We start from the raw sequence: 20,599 nt of genomic DNA on the forward strand, positions 1-20,599 counted from the left end.
GAACCGACTTAGTGTGTAGTTCTTACAAGTTCAAATTACGTTCTTCAAACTAGAACATAGATTTACCCTTTTCTGAGTCCTGGGTTTGTCTCTTCGTTATTTGTTTTTAACATTGGTATTATGGTTTTGCTGCAGATGTGGGGTTAATGATCAAGAAAGTTCCATCAATGATTCTGTTCCAAAGTTTAACAGCGACTTTGATTCAATGAATGCTTCGGCTGCACAAAGTTTTTCCAGAAAGGTGTCTGTTTCTGTTGCTGATACTGGAGAGACAGCATTGGTTGTCTCCATGATTGGAGGAAATCACGTTAAAGAAGAACAAATTGATTACAGCCCATCAACTGATGAAATTGAAAATAATAGAAAAATTGAAGATTTCATGTTGGCTTCAGAAGCTGGTAGGCCAAATGTATCTGCATCACCATTGGAGAATGCTCCCGTTCTGCCAACCCCATCAATGGAGAATACTTCTGTTGTGCCAGCACTTGGGGACAAAGAATTGGAACTTTCTTTGTCACATGATTTTTCCATCAGTTTGCCTCATGATTCCCTTAGGCATGTCGGGTTGAAAACAAGTTGTGCTGATGAAATCAAGACTGAATCAAATAGCCTTGAAAGCATCAGAAGTTTTTCAAATGCATCCCATCCTGTAAACAAAGTGTCCAAAGATGAATTCGGCATGGGTCTTCATCTTGGTTTACCTGTGGGCACATTCTTGTCTGGTATTTTTCCATCTAAAGATTGATGTGAACCGGAACTTATTTCTTTGTTTAGGCTCAGCTAATTACTATAATCTTTATTGCATTTTTAGTTGATTACTCGAATGACGAAAGTGGTGATCAAAGTGTTGATGTTAAACCACAGTTTCCTTCAGAAGAACACTTGTTACAAGGTGCGGAAGTATTTCCTCTATTGCTTTTGCGAATTATTTCAAGTCCAGAGAAAGGCTCACCTTCGCCCACACCCACCATGTAGTTGTTGAAAATTAGGAAGGAGTTCATATGCATTTCTATACTCACTTCTTGCTGGATTTTTCAGCTGATGATGTCGCATCACAAACCATCCAGGAAGCCTCTGTAATTATAGGCACAAAGAGGAAACGCACAGATTGCAGGTTAATTCTTCTCAACTATCCAATACAAATTTATAAAACAGTTTCCAGCAATTGGCTCTCGTAGCAATGTGCTATCAGCTTGTTTCAGTCATTCAGTGTTATGGTCTAATAAAAGTTATCTTTCCTTTCTCTTAAATTCTGTTTTGTTCTCTTTCCTGTCTTCATGATAAATTTCTCCATTGCCGTGGCACTGCTATATTTTCAGACAGGTGAACTATTTTGCTATTAATCTTATTCAGAAAATCTGTTAGGCATGGGTAGAACTATAAATATACCTATAAAAACTATGAATCACAAGAGTACTGGTGGCTCCGTTAAGGTTTTACATTTATCATTTGTTTGTTGTGCTTGATACTTGAAACTCTTTTTAGTTGTGACTTTGTTCTTTTGACTTTTGCCTATGTTTTTTGTTTTATTTTGTTTTTTTTTCTTTTTTAAAAAATTGTCTGCTTGTATATCCTTTCATTTGCTCTATACTTTCTCATAAAGAAATAGTTCATTTTGTACTTGTAGAGTTGTATCTTAAAACTGTGGATAAGGCTTTGCTTTATTTTTAATTTTGTTGGAACCACGGTTTTATTAGGATAAATTAGGAATTTAGGATTGCACAAGCAAACTGAAAAACCGAACTGTTTGCATCCAATGACTTGGTTTGGTTTCTTTTATAGGATTGGACATCTCAACTGCATTTTGAGGAAACCAAATGTTTTTTGTTCGGTTTGATTTGTGATTAAAGGAACTAGTCAAAACCAAACCAAACCAAGGGTATATATATACTATATCCTTAAAGAAAGCCCTAGGTCCCTTTCAATTTTCAGGCGTCTGCTTTAATTCTAATTCCCCTCCTTTGTTTCTTACTCCCATCTCAGCTCTATGCATTCTTTACTCTTCGTTAGTCAATTGCACCTGTAGGTCACAGGTTGCACTCTCAGCATTTACCGTTAGGCACTTGCACTCTCATGTTGCCATTGCACTCCTAGCCTTGCCTTGCACTTCTTGTAGAGTTGTATCTTAAAACTGTGGATAAGGCTTTGCTTTATTTTTAATTTTGTTGGAACCACGGTTTTATTAGGATAAATTAGGAATTTAGGATTGCACAAGCAAACTGAAAAACCGAACTGTTTGCATCCAATGACTTGGTTTGTTTTCTTTTATAGGATTGGACATCTCAACTGCATTTTGAGGAAACCAAATGTTTTTTGTTCGGTTTGATTTGTGATTAAAGGAACTAGTCAAAACCAAACCAAACCAAGGGTATATATATACTATATCCTTAAAGAAAGCCCTAGGTCCCTTTCAATTTTCAGGCGTCTGCTTTAATTCTCATTCCCCTCCTTTGTTTCTTACTCCCATCTCAGCTCTATGCATTCTTTACTCTTCGTTAGTCAATTGCACCTGTAGGTCACAGGTTGCACTCTCAGCATTTACCGTTAGGCACTTGCACTCTCATGTTGTCATTGCACTCCTAGCCTTGCACTTCTAGCTGCACTCACAAGTTGCTGCACCTTGCTGTGACTTCATTGCATCAACAATAAGTGAATACCTTCTTGCAACTAACCTCTACGCCATTCATAGGTAGCTCAAGTTAGCAAAATCGTGATCTGAACCGAACTGATTGGTTCTGCCCCTTATTGGACATCGGTTCAATTCCTATTTTTACGGAATCGATTGGTTGGTTCGATTCTTGGTTGGGCCAAAACTGAAGGAATTGAACTGATGATCAGCCTGGGACAAATGAAGCTAAAACATGGTGAAACCATATGCAGAATACTTTTAAAAAAAGGTGGGGGAGAAGCGTACCGAAAGACAACCAAACACGAGGGTAGGGTATTTATAAGTACATTTTCTAGCTTCTAGAAGCAAGTGAAAAAGCAAGAAATTCTTTAAAACATTGATGCACATGGGAGACACTGAAATGTTGAGTACTTTGAGCCTCCTATATTCAATAATGGTTTGGTAGTATCAGGTCATAGACTCAACTCGGTAATTTTGAGTTGAGTAGATTACCGCTCTATTTTAACACCCTTCATATATTCATGGCCCAAGGTAGACTTCCTAGGGAGTAGTTAAAAGAATGTCTCAATTATGTTAGCATTAGTTATCTCTTGTCAAAAAATTCTTTTTTGAAACTTTGTTTTTTTTCTTAAGTACAACAATTGCGGGGGTGGGAATTGAACCTCCGACCTCTAGAATGGAAGGTCATGCCAATAACCATGAGCTAAGCTCACTTTGGACTCTCGTTAAAAAATTCTTTAAAAATGAACCATCTTTTTTTAATCTAAAAGAAATTTAATCAATAAATAAAATATACGAAAAAAAGGGAAAGGAGGAAGATAAAAAAGAAACATGTAAAGAAGCCAGGGAATTCTTTGAAAACAACAAGTAAATCTCCTTTCAGGACCTTCCCGTTGCTTTGATAGAGGATCATAAAAAAAACCCACTGTGCGCACCACTGTATAACCGTTGAACGTCTAAAAAAAATCTTCCCTATTCCTACCCGTTTTGAGCTACTTGTGGAGATCCTTTGGAAATGGTTTCTGCTCCTTAGCCAGAGCATACAAGGAGGGAAAAAAATGAATGAACAATCTCCTTTTTTATTTTCTCATTCTCCAAGTCTGAACAAGCCTCCCATCCTCCATGTACAAAGATGTGAGAAGTTTACTGCTTCTACAGTCACTGGGTGTCCTATGGAACAAACTCAAATACTCACTAAAGTTTTGACTTTTTATGTCTAGCTTCCTTTGCACTAGGAGTTGAATTTCACTTTTCATTCTTAACATTCCATCTCCGGATGACTAAAAAGCCCACCCTTCCAAAAAAAAATTAAGTTTCTACAGCCTATTGAGAACCTCAGTCTTAATAAGCATTTGATCTCCAGAGTATTCTTGTTTTACTCCAGAAGCTCAATCGTTGATGAATTGTGGTTCAACTGCAGTTTTTGACCAATGCTTATTTTGGGTGATTAAATTGAAATCACTTGGATGTACATTCATCTTTGACTCATTTCCTAACAATTCCATTAAGATTGAATTAAAATCTTATAATTGTTGTCATACTGGTTCCTGAAATTCCTCAGTGACCACATTCAGAAGACGGCTGATAATCGAGATGATAAAGGCAATTCTGATACAAAACTTGTCAAGGGGAAGAACCAACCAGTTCCTTCGCAAAACGACTTGGAGCGCACTAAGCAAGATGATACTACAAAGAGTTTGGCTATGCCATTAGTTCCTACAGAAGCCAGCTTGAAACGAATGCCAAGAAAGAAAGATGCCAGTGCTGATATAATGAGTATAGTTAGGGGCCGAAACCGCAGGCCTCCTCCCAAAAACCAGGCAAGCTCAAATTCTAATAACGAAGAGTCAGATCAGCAAGAAAATTTGACTGGTTTGAGAGTCAAAAAGATCATGAGAAGAGCCGGTGAGGATCAGGAATCATCCATGCTAGTTCAGAAACTGAGAAATGAAATAAGAGAAGCAGTCCGCAACAAATCTTCAAGAGAGTTTGGGGAAAGCCTTCTGGATTCTAAGCTTCTTGATGCCTTTAGAGCTGCAGTATCAGGCCCTAAAACCGAATCCCAGAAAAGATTAACAGCTTTGGCTGTTAAGGCAAAAAAATCATTATTGCAAAAGGGGAAAATACGTGAGAGTCTAACAAAGAAAATATATGGGGCTACCAATGGAAGAAGAAAGCGTGCATGGGACAGAGATTGTGAAATTGAATTCTGGAAGCATCGGTGCATAAGAGTGAGAAAACCTGAAAAGATTGCAACTTTGAAATCTGTCCTTGACCTCTTAAGAAATGGCCCACGGAGCCCAGATACAAAACAAGGTTCTGAAGGTCAGCCTGCAAATCCAATTCTTTCTCGATTATATGTAGCAGATACATCTGTTTTCCCAAGGAATAATGACATCAAGCCTCTCTCGGCTCTCAAATCTTCCTCTTCTTTGGAGCAGAAGAAAGATCCACTCATAGGGATTAGCAAGGTTTCATCAAAGGTTGGTATTCCTTTGGCAGGAAATGTGGGGAATAATTGTTCTGTATCTGCCTTGAAAAGTGCAGTAGGTTCTGGAAAAGGAAATCATAGCATGAACTCAGAAGCATCAGTTGGTTCTAAACCTAGACCACAGAAAACAGTGGCTTCTACATTTAATAATGCAATTGATAAAAGAAAATGGGCGCTAGAAGTTCTTGCTAGGAAAACTGGTGATGGCTGCAGTGCAGCAAATAAAAAGGAGGAAGACATGGCTGTGCTTAAAGGAAATTATCCTTTGCTTGTATGTAATATTTCCGTTTTTTGTGCAGAATTTTATATTATATTTTGTATGTCTGAATTTGAAACTTATGATCTTGTTCTGTTTCTGTAAACAGGCTCAGCTACCAATAGACATGAGACCCAAATTGGCACCCAGTCGCCATAATAAAATTCCCATATCAGTAAGGCAGGTATGCTGGATTTAATGCTTTGACAATACAATTTTCTTATTTCAAATCCTCTTCAACAATTGTTTTCGTTTGCAAGTTAGGCAGGTATGCTGGATTTAATGCTTTGACAATACAATTTTCTTATTTCAAATCCTCTTCAACAATTGTTTTCGTTTGCAAGTTTAAAAATGAGCTTCCTCCTCCCTCTTTGTGTATATCTGGAAAGAGGGAGGGGGAAGCTCATTTTTTATACATACAGATCTTCTTTGTCACATCAGGAGGGAGAGAATATTGACCATTGCTACGGATGCTACATTCTCTGTTATACAACAAACATGCTAGTTTCTGTTTGTTTGTTTGTTTGTTTTTAATTATTATTATTATTATTATTACAAAAAGGGGAGGAAAGCTGACCAAAACCAACGGAGATTACAAAAAGTTCATTTAATTGGCCAAAATGTCATTGAAACTAAAGTTGTTAGTGGGAGAGTAATATTTTCACCATGATAAAGCAGTCACTGGAACCGTTTCCAGTCAAAAAGCTTCCCTTTATGTTCTTGTTTCATTCAAGATAGGCTCCAAAAACTGTGAAAGAACTTTCCAAGATTTTAATTTTGATTACGGTGTGTGGTTACTGGATTGGATCCTTGTATTGAAGCCATTAATTATAAATCTACATCTCCGCATGCTATATTGCTAATAGTCCTTGAATATTGTCTAAAATTAAATTTCTGCGGCAATTTCTGTGACCACTTTGGTTCAAGAACCTTCTCCTCGTTGATCTTATAGTCTATCCATTTGATACATCTGATGGTAGCGAGCAGTTGTACATGTTTTAAAGTTGATTGAATGCCTCAAGTTAGTCGTTTATTTTCATTCCTTGTATTGAAACGTTTGCACAGGCACAGCTTTATCATCTGACAGAGCAGTTTTTGAAGAAAACAAATTTGATAGAGATGCGCAGAACTGCAGAGACAGAGTTGGCAATTGCAGATGCCGTTAACATAGAAAAGGAGGTTGCTGATAGGTCAAACACCAAAGTCGTTTATCTTAATCTATGTTCCCAGGAGATATTGCATCGCACAGACACTGGCAGATCAAATACAGCAGCAGATTTGGATTCTCCATCCTGCGCAAATGAGCCAATTGCTGAATCCGAACTGGCAACTGATCCAGAAACAGATCCTGTAGTTGAAGAAGCACTTAGAAATGCTGGTCTTTTATCTGATTCGCCTGTGAATAGCCCGCCACATAGAACTGATGTCAATGATGATGATGATGATGAACTGCCGGAAGAGTTGGAACCTGAAAACGTAATAGAAATGGATGACCATCCAGATTTGGATATCTATGGTGATTTTGAGTATGATCTAGAAGAAGAAAACTGCTTCACCACCAAAGCTACGAAGGTTATGAAACCACTAGATGAAGGGGAATCCAAATTGAAAGTTGTTCTATCCACTCCAAACACTGAAAGTTCAATTCATGCATCAGATGTTGAAAAGTCTGAGAGGTTGGATAGTGTTGAACTTCCAAAGGATGCTTCTTGTTCATCGAAAAACAAAATTGATTTGGAGGTTGGAACCGCCCCTTCTGAGGGTGAGAAGGAAGGGTCTACTGCTGTTCCTCTGAATAGTAACGAAGTTGAAGAACCTTCCTTAGCAGAATATGAAGAGCTATATGGGCCAGACACAGATCCACAAATAAAGAATCTTCCAGGGGAAGCATTAACAGATAAGCCTTGTTTACTTACTTCAGAATCTGGTTCCGAGCAGAAAGATTCTTGTACTGATGTAACGTCTATGCCAATTCAAGGTGGAAAAGAATCGAACTTAAAATGTGAGGTGATAAAAGGAGCAAATCCCCCTGCTGGAGAGTGTTCTCCCCACAGGAAGGAGAAATCTAATACCGATGACAATAAGCAGTCTGATAGCAACAATTCTGTAGCTAAGAAGGTAGAATTTTTCTCATCATTTTATCCTCTCACCCCCAATGCTCTCTCGCCCTAAACTTGAACCGCTTGAATTAGTCTACAAACACATGATAATCTTTGGAGAATAACTCAATGTAGGTCGAAACATACATCAAGGAGCACGTCAGACCACTGTGCAAGAGCGGGGTCATAACAGCCGAACAATACAGATGGGCAGTTCAGAAAACCACTGAGAAGGTTATGAAGTACCACTCTAAAGATAAGAATGCAAATTTTCTTATCAAAGAGGGGGAGAAGGTGAAGAAGCTTGCAGAACAGTATGTAGAGGCAGCACAGCGGAAGGGCATTGATTAATATCGATCGACATTTCAGCTCTGCATATGTCAGTGAAGGGGTGTTCATTAGGATCTATGGTATGGTACAGGTAGGTCGATCCTTGCAGCGAATAGGAGTTACATATTTGGTAAGCAACTATGTTTCTAATTGAGCATAATTTCTGTCCTCACCATTGCAAATTGAAGCACCATGTAAGTTGGACACAAGAATCCAATTTCCCAAAAGCTATATAATAAAAAGTGTAAATTTCTATCTGAACACAAACAAGAAACTTCTGGGAGTAGCCTCTTTATTAGGGTTGATTTGATCTCCCATGATTGTTGACTACATTTTCTAAAAGCATTTTTGTTTTTCATTGTTTTTCAATTGCGATTGTTGGCTATTTTAAAACGAGAGCAGATATAATATCCGCCCTAGTACATAATTTTCTCAAAGGCAATCTTTTAGATGATGTTTCTTAAAAAAAAAAAAAAAGAATTATTGTGTTAATGGTTATATTGTACATTTAGAATTCGTCTTAAATTATTATTATAGTTTCTAGTTTTTGTATTTTGAGTTCTATTCTATTTTAATTTTTATTCTTTCGATTCTCCAATTTTACCTGTCCATTCAATAAATTTTAATTTTGTATTTCAAAGTTTAAAATTTATCATACTTGGTTAAGTAATGACAATTATTTTCATATTGGAAAATATATTATAGGATTAAATTTCACAATTAATAGAGGAACTACTAATAGAGTTATTATTGCTATTATTATTAGTTAAAAATCAATTTCGATGGATAAAAATCAGCCATAAATTAGTTATAGAAACTCATTTTAAGATTTATTGGATATTTGGGAGTATATAGATTAAAATGTACCAATGTATATTACACTAAAATAGTTAAAATAGTTTTTAACCTTCTAAAATTTAGCACGTCAAAAAGTTTTAGTTGGGGATTTAAGTCAAAAAGTTTTAGTTGGGGATTTAAATCAAAAAGTTTGAGTTGAGGATTTAAATCTGTAATTTATTTATTTGTGTTTAACATATTGACTGGGATTTGACTTTTTTGGTGAAAGATATATGTTTTTAGCTATTCTGAGTTCGAGTTTGTATTTTAATTTTTAATATTTAAATCAAAAGATAAACTCACTAATGCACTATTGTCTTTTAAATGGTCTATTTTTTGAACTATTTAAAAAAAATCATTTTTTATCCCACTCGATTGTCTAATAATAATTATCACAGTGTAAATTCTTTTAATTTTTCTTATAGCTCTTTTAAATTATTTAATTATTTAATAATTATCATTATTTTATTTTTTGTGTTTGATTACTATATAATACATAAAGATAAGTACAGTTTAAATGCACCTAACTAAATATAGTTTGGAACTAATAAAAAATAGCATAAAAATAAGTTTATTTATCAACCCCAATTGTACAAAAAAATTCCATTTATTCAACTGGCCATTTTATAAAATAAATAAATGGTTGAATTTAATAGTTAGGATATCACATGTCAAATTAAGATTTGTATATAAAAACTTTATTTTATCATTGAAGCAAAGATCTCACTATAGGACTTGCTGTATTTTTCTTATGACTCTTAGTGCAAATTTCTCCTTCAAAAAATAAAATCTTGTAAAAAAAATGTTTGTTAAGAACAACGGTGTGTTTCTTTCATTGCATACAAGTTGTTCTCTCATTTCCCCAACTTCAAAGGAAATTATGTTAAAACGTTTTCGTCTTATGAAATATCTATTAACTTTTGTGGATATAACATGATGAATCATGCATTTCATAAGTTGCATTTTAATTAAAAATAAAAACAAACTTCCATCAAAATTAATTTATTCGTAGTTCAAGTGCTTCACATTATCGGTTACAACTTACAAGTTTGAATTTTTATTGCTCACTAATTACAATTCATTGGATAAAATATCTATTAATTCAAAAGATATAGTAAAGGGATATCTCATCCAATTTTTCTATGATTCAATAGTAAATTTGTAATTTGATGAAGAGATGACCTATAAAATAAATAATTTTTTTTTATAAGTGTCAAAGATAAAGATGAAGAACGGTAGAACGAGAAGAATTTAGAAGTTTTTGTTAGTTTTTCCTTATATAATTAAGTTAGTATTAAATCTAGAGTGACCGTTTCTTGGGTATTTTGCTAATTTTTCACTTATTTTGTAGATCCAAGTTTACCAATAACAACATCAATTAACATTTACAAAAACGGACACTTTACAAATCCATCCTCTATTTTCACAATGGTTGAATTAAAAAAAAGTTGGACAAATATCAATTTATATCCTCGAACTTTGGTGGTTGTATCAATTTAAACTCTAAACTAATAATTATATCGATTTAAACCCTGAACTTTGGAGGTTGTATCAATTTAACTCCGAACAAATAATTATATCATTTTAAACCCTAAATTTTTATAGGTGAATCAATTTAAACACTAAATTTTCATAATTGTATAACTTAAACCTTCTATTATGTTTAATTTGGATACACTTACGAAAGTCCAGGGTTTAAATTAATACAACTCCCAAAATTTAGAGTTTAAATTGAGTTATTTAGATTGGGGGAGGGGGTTGTTTTGAATTTTTTTTTTTGGGGGTGTGGATACGTCTCTAACGCATTCGAGAATATTTTATTATTTTTTTCCGTACGCCGCATTTAAATAAAATAAACCTATCAGAATGTGTCTATTAACCGACGCATTCTGATCGAATTTGGCGTTATCCCTCGCGTTTTAGCATAAAAAATCCCACTTTTTTCCTTCATTTCACCGTTTTCATCTTCTCCTTCACAGATTTCATCCTCCTCAACCGATTTCATCTTCTCCTTCATTTTATCTTCCCCTTCATCACCAAATTATGATAATTATTTAAAAAAATGTATGTCTTCTTATTATGCATATCAAATTATGATAATTATTTTTAAAATATAGTTTAGAATGTTCAACTATGGTTTTTAAAATATTACATCATAATCTCAAATTATTTATGTTTAAATATATAAAAAATCATTAATAAAAAAATTTAACGTTCTTAATGGAAAAAAAATCTAAAAATAGGTTGAAAGAAAATTTTAACGAATCCTAAAAATAGGTATTTAAATATGTTCTCGATGTAAAAAAATAAATCTTTTTAAATGTAAAATTTATATTTAAATCTTTTTTCATTTTGTTAAAATTTTAAAATTTATTAGTAGTTTTTAATGTAAAATTAAGAATATGTGGAGAAAAGAATAGTGATATTACTTTATTTTGTGGAGACGAGAAAAAAAACTAAAACGAATTAAAGAAAGAATTTAAAGTTAATAGCGGTATTAGATTTAAACTAAAACGTTCAATTATTTATGTTTAAACACATAAAAAAGTCATTAATAAAAAAAATATTACATAGTAAAAATAATGTTTTTTTTTTTCATACTTTTAATAAAAATAATCTAACACAATTGTCACTATATTTAATTGATTGTATTTATAGACTGAAGAGTGTATTCTTTATTAATTGTATTTATTGATTGTATTTATAATGAAGGGTGTATTCTTTATTAACTAACATTATATTTGTTGATTGTAATCACATTGATTTTACTAAATTTAATATTTTTTTAATGGATCAGATGGACGGGATGTTACCACAGGGCCATACAACGACTCGATTTTGTACTTACAACGCAACCATAGATTCGAGGCTGTTTGGGAAGAGGTACATATTGATGCAAAGTATTGTCGGCTAAGAGAAGTTGTTATTCGCAGGCACGAGAACCCAGACCCTCATATATTGAACTATCTATGAGTTGTCGGATTCTACGGAGTCTCTTGTATAAAATTTATACAACTAGACTGGCATCTGATAACGGCATTAGTGGAACGATGGGGCCAAGAGACACACACTTTCCACATATTGCATGTAGAGTGTACAATTACACTTCAAGATGTAGCCATCCAATTTGGACTCCCGATTAATGGAAGACCATTTATCGGGTCTCTAAATTATGACTGGGAACAACTTTGTGCCCTTCTTTTAGGCGTAACCACGAATGACGTTGTTTTTAAGGGAGGCCATCTAAGTCTGCCATGGTTAGCTGATCAACTTAACAACTTCGCCCATCTACCAGACCATGTAGATGAAGAGGACCTGCAACAATATGCTCGAGCATATATTCTCACGTTGTTTAAAAGATTGGTATTTCCTGACAAATCCAACAGTAGAGTGCACCTGATGTATCCTCCTCTCTTGGTGGATTTTGATGTTTTCGGGACTTACAGTTGGGACGCTGGATGTCTTGCATGGTTGTATAGGCAACTATGCAAGGGTGCAGTTATAGATGGAAAAGACATTGCAGACCCACTTTTATTGCTACAAATTTGGGCATGAGATCGATTTCCTCTTCTAGCGCCTCGACAACTCCATAGATACGAGAATAACTTAGGCAATAGCCACTTAAAGTAAGGTAAGCATATTTACCTCATTATTGTTGTTTTCATTATGAAAATACTAATAGCTAAAATTTAACTTCTGATTATTGTAGATGGAATGACAATTATTCTGTAATTAGAGCACCTATGCATGTTCTAGTACAGTATAGGCACATATTCGATTCACATATGCCTAACCAGATAATATTTTATTCATTCACATATCATATATTCATAATGTTTCAATCTTCTGGTTAATTCATTTTTTGACACATATGCATACAAATTATTTGGGAGCCATATAATCATCTGATCCAACTATTGTCGTCATACTGTCTCAATGACAATGAGATATGGACATCCAGATGTCGACTCATATGCTTCTTCGTTGTGGAGTGGCATCACCCAGACTGTGTGATGCGTCAATTTGAGATGTTGCAATAAATTCCTCAATCTTGCAATACGGACGTCCGACTTCATTCACACGATCTAAGGGGTAGGCATGAGCAAGACTGGATTGCATATCTGGCTCCTCAAATTACAATCTGGAAAAATCGACACAGTTTGGTTGTCAATGGACCTCCTATTAACAACGGTGTAGGTACCGAGCTTGGATATATTGAATGGTATTCCACTGTGAGTAGGCAGTAAATAACTAAAGTAGGAGCATCCTATCACTTGTTGGTATGAGTTTATTGTTTACTATGATTGTTTGATTTTATTTCTTTATTGCACACCAAAATAAATTTTAAAGTCATCAACTTGTTATTCAATTCTTTTCAGGTCAAGCTTCCAAATTTGTCAATATCTGCTCAAAGAGCCTTGCGTAGACTGACCTCGATATATCGAGTGCGATATTTCGATGGTGACATTCCAATAAAAGAACAAAGTGATCCAGCAAGACATGAAGATGTTCCTATTCAACCTAATGTTCGGAATGAATATCCAACAACGCCACTCGATCAGTACACGTCCATGATGTCCTCTCCCTCAATATTTAATTTTTTTTCTAACAACCCTTAGTACACTAAGCATGGAAGAAGGACAAACTTCACATGTCCATCCAAATATCCATGACCAATATGTTACATATGGATAACGTAGTGAGGGTATACACTTTCTAGAGGAAAGTCAACCACCAAGTATAAGAGGGTGTGGCGATCATGGACACTATGTCACTCAACATGATCGATCTAGGCGTAATAGAGGATCTTTTTCCAGTTGTGAATAAAGAACATTGTACATATGATTAAATTTATTAATGAGATTCAATTACGAAAATGCACTTGCAGTCTACATCACATCTTAAAGAACCTTGACTATTATTTACAATAGTCGAAAGTTAATATCTATATTTTTGCATAAGTTTCTAACAAATTTAAACAAAAAAAAAATTGAAATTTAAAATTAATATTAAGTATATCAAATCAATAATAACAATTTCATAATCTCAAAATGACATTATTGTTTATACTGTTAAAAAACTAGTAATATTACTATCAAAATAAAAAAACGAGATTAGTGAGATAGTTGATTTTAGGTAAGAATGATTTAGAGTTAAACAAATAAAATATTATTAACTGTAAGTAAACATAAGTAATGAAAGAGTTGGTTTCGGGTTGTTAAAAGAATGAAAAAAATAATAGCAAAAATATTTTATTATTTTATTATTTTATTTGGAAAAGTTCACTAAGCGAGCATTTAGATATTACTAAGCGATCGAAGAGAATACTAAGCGATCGTTTACTATCCACTATAGTTTTTATTAAGCGATCGTGTAGAGAATACTAAACGACCGTTTAACTATCCACTATAGTTTTTATTAAATGATCGTTTGGAGAATACTAAGCGATAGTTTAGATAATACTAAGCGATTGTTTATCTAAAACTAAGCGACCGTTTAGTTAACTGTTACGCGATCGTTTAAATATGCATTACGTGATCGAGTACTAATTTATAAAGCGATCGTTTGGCTAATACTAAGTGATTGCTTAGGTTTTGTTATGCGGTCGTTTAGATAATACTAAGCGATCGTTTAGGTTTTGTTAAGCGATCGTTTAGCTAACTGTTACCCGATTGTTTAGTTTTCGTTTAGATAAATTTGTGCTAAATTTGTAGAATACAATTGGTATTGTATATTTAACTAAGCAAATAAATAACTAAGCGGTCATTTAAATAAATTTGTGCTAAGATTACATATTGTACAGTACAATTGGTGTTGTACATAATATAATTGGTGCTAAAATTATATATTGTATAGTGTAAATTTGTACAGAATAATTGGTGTTGTACAAAATATAATTGATGTTGTACAGAAAAATCGAAGCGATCGTGTACAAATTACTAAGCGATCATGTATAAATTACTAAACGATCGCATAGTAATTTACTAAACGATCGTGTTCAACAGATACATTCTGATCGGTTTAATTTTTTTTTAATGCGGCATACAAGGGAAAATAATAAAATACTCAAGAGACGCATTCGGATGGAGACAAAAAAACTACCTCTTTCCCCTAAATAAGTTGAAAACTCCCTTTTCCTAATTAACTTTCAAAATAGCCCCCAATCTAAATAACTTGTTTAAATTGATACAATCCCCAAAATTTAAGGGTATAAATTGATATTTGTCCAAAAAAAAATTAAGTTCCATAAGACACAATTTAAGTGTCCAACTAGGCACAAACCTGGAAATTTTTGTTACTAAATATATGACTTAATAGTTCGAGTAGTCTTAACCATGTACTATTTATCTTAATTTTAGAAGTTTGATCCTCTATCCACGTATGGTTTTAAAAAAACAATTTTATCTTAAAATTTGATCTCATAGATTTATCTTCTATCCTACAAATTGTAATAAAAAAAAAATAAAAAAAAACATTTTTCCTTTTTTATCTTAAAATTTATTTGTTTTCATCCTATTTTTTTACACGTCAGCAAAGGCAAACAAATTAGCGAAAAAAAATTTAAGAACAAATCATTTGGCATTGATTAATACAAGAAAGAAAGAAACCCCCCGAATTAAACGCTCTTCTTCAAATGGCTGAAAGTAGTTTCCGCTACCTCTGGAGTTGAGAGCAATGGATCAGCCACAAACTTACAAACCCAAAATTCCATGGCGTTTCCATTTACCATTTCCCATTTTCAGACTTCCCTTTCACTGAATTTCCCCTTCTTCTTCTTCTTCCCTTTTCTCTTCCTCTCCCGCCATTTTTTGTAGTTGAAGAAGATGCAGAATCCTCGAGATGATCTGTTGTGCATCAGATATCGGAGCAAGAAGAGGACCAGAAACAATGGCAAGAAAGATCACACCAACCAAAACCAAAACAACTGCATTAACAAAAGAACCAGTTTCTATGACTTCTTTTGGTCTTTGCTCTTTTCCCTCTCTTGTCTTGTCTGCTTATTATACTCCGAGCTCGTCCTTGGCTATGGCGACTCTGGTACAATCCTCCAACCCCATTTCCCCTTTTTTATTTTCTTTCCATTTTAATGTCTTTTGTCTCCTGGTTTTTTCTTTTGGTTTCTTCTTATTTTGTTCCTTATCATTTATAACTAATTTTGGGTTATCTCAACTCCCCATTTCTTCATTTGGGTTGTGTTCTGATTCCTATTGCGTGTTAAGATTATGTGGAATAGAATATAGCATACTGTTTAATTGGCACTGTTTAATCATTAATGTCACTTTTTTCACAATTATTACGCAAATCTGTGTATATTGGGGAGAAAGTAATTGATTCTGCATCTATTATATTGGTTTGAATTGGTTTATGTGAGTGCCTTATTTTCTTTTCTCTGTTTGATGAGGATGGCAGTAGTTTGGCTCCCTGTAATGTTTTTGAAAGGTTTTTCATTTTACTTATACCTTAAATTAGGTTAGAATGACTGCAGTTATGTTTTCTAGGAGATTCTTCTTCTGTAAACAGAAGCACTTCTTGCCACACTCATGGAAATCAGAAGCTTGGTCACGATTGTTCATCCATAGCAAATGGAAGCAATAGTGTGACATCCGGATCCTCTTTTGAACTTAATGTATCAATGAACTGTAATGAATCCTATGTTCATCACAACCATGCAAATTCCAATTACTCACTTCCAGAAACAAAGGCATTTGAAGAAGCAATATTGAGTGCACTTGGGTATTCATCTTTGATGTGTAAAGTACAACAGCCAGAGAAGAAACCAAGCTCAACAGAACATCAGGAAGGTCCTAGTGGCAGAAGTTCTCGCCCCACATATCTTAATTTGGATGAATTTCGCAACATTACCATGAAAGATAAAGAAGGAAAAGTGCCTAATCAGTTAGTTAACATCACTCATCGGCTTGAACCAGATGGGTCGGATTACAACTATGCATCTGCTTCAAAGGGTGCAAAGGTGGTTGCTCATAACAAGGAAGCAAAAGGAGCATCTAATATATTGGAGAAAGACCATGATAAGTACCTGAGGAATCCTTGTTCTGTGGGAGGGAAATACGTTGTGATTGAGCTCTCAGAAGAGACCTTAGTTGATACTGTGAAAATTGCAAATTTTGAACATTATTCTTCTAATTTCAAGGAATTCAATTTGTCTGGCAGTTTGAGCTATCCAACTGAGATATGGTCTAACTTGGGAAACTTTGTTGCTGCTAATGTAAAACATGCTCAAGTCTTCAAGCTGCCTGAACCAAAATGGGCTAGGTACTTAAAGCTGGATCTGCTTAGTCATTATGGATCAGAGTTTTACTGCACATTGAGTATAGTAGAAGTCTATGGTGTTGATGTCATGGAGAGGATGCTTGAAGATCTCATTGTCACCTCTTCAGAAACTGCTCCCAAGAAAATTTCACTAGAAGAGCCTAATTCAACTGCGTCGCCTTCTTTAAAATCAGATGTTGGTTCAGTTAATGAGATAGAAAATGATGAAAATAACTTGTCAAATGCTGGTGCAGGGGCAGAAAGCACGGATGATCCGACAAGTCTTGCTCTAGAGGTTGCAAAAAATCCTGGGAATGTTAACAAATTTCCTGACCCTGTAATTGAAGCTAGACAACAGCTGAACGGTAGAATACCTGGTGACACTGTCCTGAAGATCTTGATGCAAAAGGTGAAGTCACTTGAGACTAATTTGTCTGTGCTAGAGGAGTACATCAAAGAATTGAACCGACGCCAAGGAAAACTTTTACCGGATCTTGAAAAGGAGATAGTTAGAATATCATTGCTTCTGGAGAATACTAAGTTAGTTATCAAGGATCTCATGGTTGGGAAGGAAATGATTGTGAGTTACTACTTTCTTGCTTTTACTGATTAGTTACTACAATAAACAGCTTCCATCGTTCTAATAATACGTGTACCTTCACTGTTTTTTAGGAGAAGGAAATAGCTCACTTCAAGTCATGGAAGATTGCTGCTACGTCGGAAATGAATGAATTGGTCAGAGAGAATAATATGCTCAGGTTAGATAAAAAAATTCTCCTAATACATAAGATTTATGTACTTATTTTTCTTTCGCAATTAACTAGCTGTGTCTGTTTAGTTAATGGTATGTCTTATATTCGCCAAAACTAGTTTTCTGTCATGATGTCAGTAGAATCAGTTATTTGATTTTTCACTCGGAATGACGAGTGTTATCAGGGCAGCAACGGGGATGGCTTTGTTGCCCCTACCCCTTCCCTTTGAAATTCCAGTTAGATTTTGTGGGGACTGGGGATGGATTCCTTGTAGGTAATTATCCTCCTCATATAAATGACTTTTAAAATAAATTTTTAATTTAATGGTTAATTCTCCACGCGGTATCCCATTTAAATGGCTAAACTCTTCTTCAACAAGGGACACAGAGATGAGGATGGGGAACATATTCTCTGTCTCCATTCCCGTTTAGGTGATGGGGAAAAATACCCCCTCCCAACCCTGACCATTAGGGGGTGGGTTACCAGGAGAAAAGTGACATCTCTACTAGGATTGGATGAATCATTGAATTTATACATTTTATTAAAAGGCTTAAAATGTTAGTTATTGTATGAATTTTTTTAACTTTAAGGGAGTTGTCCAGATTGAGGACCATAAACCATTGGCCAACCTCTATTTTCCAAACCCACTCTCAAAAACAAAAGAGCAAATAAGTGTAAGAAGAATCTAATGGACTACGTTTGCATAATACAACATGGTAGCATTTTGATGGACAGTTGGGATGAGTTCATTAATTTGTTGTTTACATATTTATCTGAATGTTCGTTTTGCATATAAATCTTCTTTTCTTTTCATAACTTTGTTGCATATATGGTTTTTTTTTATTTGACTCCCAACCCTCATTACAGCTTAGATATTGAAAAAATTTTAAGCAACCAAGCGAAGCTGGAAAGTAAAGAACTCGCCGTACTAGCAGTGAGTTTTCTTTTCATGTGCATTGCAACTCTGAGGCTACTAGCAGCTAAAATTCTCATGTTTTTTGGAGACTGTCAATCGGAGAAGACGTGCTCGACCAGCGGGGGTTGGGTATGGATACTGGTTAGCAGCATGATGACAGTAATTCTCGCCTTCATATATAGTTAGCAACTGTTCTTTTCCTTTTTGTAGTTCTAGTTTGGATACCCTTCACCCTTTATGGAAGAATACAGAGGAGAAGCTACATTTTCTAAGGATTGACCCCACAAAAAAATAAAAAAAAGGGGGGGTCCCTGAAAATGGAGGAAAATGAGGTAAACTGAAACCTCTTCCTCTTTAACGATACAATATTTTTTCACTCTGATGTATTCTTCAAACGGCTAATTTTTTTAGGTCATATGAATATATTTGGCTGAGCTTTACTATTTGACTGTGTCTATACATACAAATATGTGCATATATATAGCAATTACATGTAATCTTCTAGACTTGGAAGAATGCTGTAATAGCAACTTTCTAAAGCTGCAGTTGTTTAATTTATTAACTTCCCTCTCAATGAAGTTGTGGAGGTTACAATTTGTTGCTCCAGTAAACAAATGGTTAAGACTTTTTTACATCACATCCAAAAGCTTGAATCTCAATTGAATTTCTGATTACCTCGCTGTGGAAAGGATATTGCCTTTCTTCTTTCTTTTTCTTTTTTTTTCCATTCATTTGGTTCAACCATCATGGGTTGGGGGTCGAAGGATGGACCTCTGGTAATTGATATCTTATCTATTAACTATGTTTAGATTTTCAGTCTTGATTTGTCATAATATTTTTTTGAACTTCTCAAGTAATGGTGTATTTGGTTTAATTGTTTAATTTCGAAAATAAGTTATTTAAAAAAATTGAAGTGTTTAGCAACTCTTCAAAATAGCTTTTGAAATACTTTCAAAGTGTATTTTAAATAGTTTTTATCAAAAGATTTTAAATAAAAATGATTTTTTTGAAAAACATTTTTCTCTCTAGTTAATCCAAACAGGTCATTAGCTTTTGAAAAAAAATTAAATTATAAAAATGCCTCTAAACTTTGTATTTTTTTATTAAAAATATCCTTAAATTTTTTAAAGTTTCAAACATACCTTTAAACTTCCAAAATGAATTAAAAAAATGTCTTTACCGTTAGTTTTGGATGAAAATTGCTAGTGTTTTGTGTCAAAAATATCCCAAAACTTTCAAAAATTTTAAAATACTCTTAAACTTTAAAAGATGTTCAAAAATACCCTTACTACTATATGAACAAAAACTATTAATATCGTCTTACTTCTTTATTTTTCATCTTTTCTCTCTCATCCCTTCTTCAAAACTCTCTTACTCCTCTTTTGGTTAATATTTATTTATTTAAAAAAATAAATAAATAAAATTATACATTTCAGTTCAGATATATGGAGTATAATAAGAAACAAGAGAATAAGGGAAGCAGCAAGGGATTTTAGGACTTAAATGTTCTAACAAATATGTATATTAGTTGTTGAGTGTCTATTAATAGCCTAATATATTTTTTTTGTTTGACTATTTATCATTTTTGTATGTTTTAAGGAGAGAATATGACTTTGAAATTTTACAAGATTTTGTGGGGTTTTATTATTTAATTTAAAATTTGGGTTGCTGGGAAAATTTGTGTAAGCTAAGAATTGGAAAATTAATAGAACAATAAACTATCTATACGAAAAAAAATAAGGATATTTGTATAATTTGTTTTAAAATTGGATTTTTTTAATTTAAGAAAACTTCAAACAAATTGATCATCATATTAATAGTACAAGCACTTTTAAACCTTTCTTTTAATTTTAAAGTTATTTTTGCAATAAGGCATCAATGGTTTTTGTTCATATATTAATAGTGAAGGTATTTTTTTTTTAACTTTCTTTAAATTAAGGATATTTTTTTAACTTTTAAAAGTTTAAGGGTATTTTTGAAACAAAAATTTAATTGTTTCTATCTAAAAAAAATTAGTG

General features: G+C 33.8%; 2 protein-coding genes across 7 annotated transcripts in view; both read left to right on the top strand.

Annotated features, from left to right (window-relative positions):
* Nucleotides 1-8,079, top strand: part of LOC120067924 (RING/U-box protein) — a 30,353-nt gene extending 22,274 nt beyond the window's left edge. For all 6 annotated transcript variants that reach the window (XM_039019564.2, XM_090308522.1, XM_039019565.2 and 3 more), the window contains 7 exons: nt 136-722; nt 812-892; nt 1,039-1,114; nt 4,191-5,391; nt 5,486-5,560; nt 6,442-7,494; nt 7,611-8,079. In XM_039019564.2, the coding sequence (XP_038875492.2) occupies nt 136-722; nt 812-892; nt 1,039-1,114; nt 4,191-5,391; nt 5,486-5,560; nt 6,442-7,494; nt 7,611-7,826 (3,289 nt within the window). In that variant the 3' untranslated portion in view covers nt 7,827-8,079. The remainder of the gene's footprint in view (nt 1-135; nt 723-811; nt 893-1,038; nt 1,115-4,190; nt 5,392-5,485; nt 5,561-6,441; nt 7,495-7,610) is intronic.
* A 7,154-nt stretch (nt 8,080-15,233) lies between these two features.
* LOC120068365 (Galactose-binding protein) lies at nt 15,234-19,024 on the top strand. The gene is made up of 4 exons (XM_039020103.2): nt 15,234-15,680; nt 16,142-17,493; nt 17,586-17,671; nt 18,533-19,024. Exons 1-4 carry the CDS (start codon nt 15,467-15,469, stop codon nt 18,765-18,767), a joined length of 1,887 nt encoding a protein of 628 aa, XP_038876031.2. The 5' UTR covers nt 15,234-15,466; the 3' UTR covers nt 18,768-19,024.
* Nucleotides 19,025-20,599: the final 1,575 nt, after the last annotated feature.

This window comes from Benincasa hispida, chromosome 12 (assembly GCF_027475165.1).
Source record: "Benincasa hispida cultivar pf3 chromosome 12, pf3_genome.v1.1, whole genome shotgun sequence".
Taxonomy (NCBI): domain Eukaryota; kingdom Viridiplantae; phylum Streptophyta; class Magnoliopsida; order Cucurbitales; family Cucurbitaceae; genus Benincasa; species Benincasa hispida.

What these genes read in the sequence shown, in the direction of transcription:
- LOC120068365 (XM_039020103.2), top strand. Translation starts at nt 15,467, where the DNA reads ATGCAGAATCCTCGAGATGATCTGTTGTGCATCAGATATCGGAGCAAG. An exon ending in CCTTGGCTATGGCGACTCTG is followed by an intron (nt 15,681 to 16,141) that starts GTACAATCCTCC and finishes TATGTTTTCTAG; the next exon opens with GAGATTCTTCTTCTGTAAAC. An exon ending in AGAGAGAATAATATGCTCAG is followed by an intron (nt 17,672 to 18,532) that starts GTTAGATAAAAA and finishes CCCTCATTACAG; the next exon opens with CTTAGATATTGAAAAAATTT.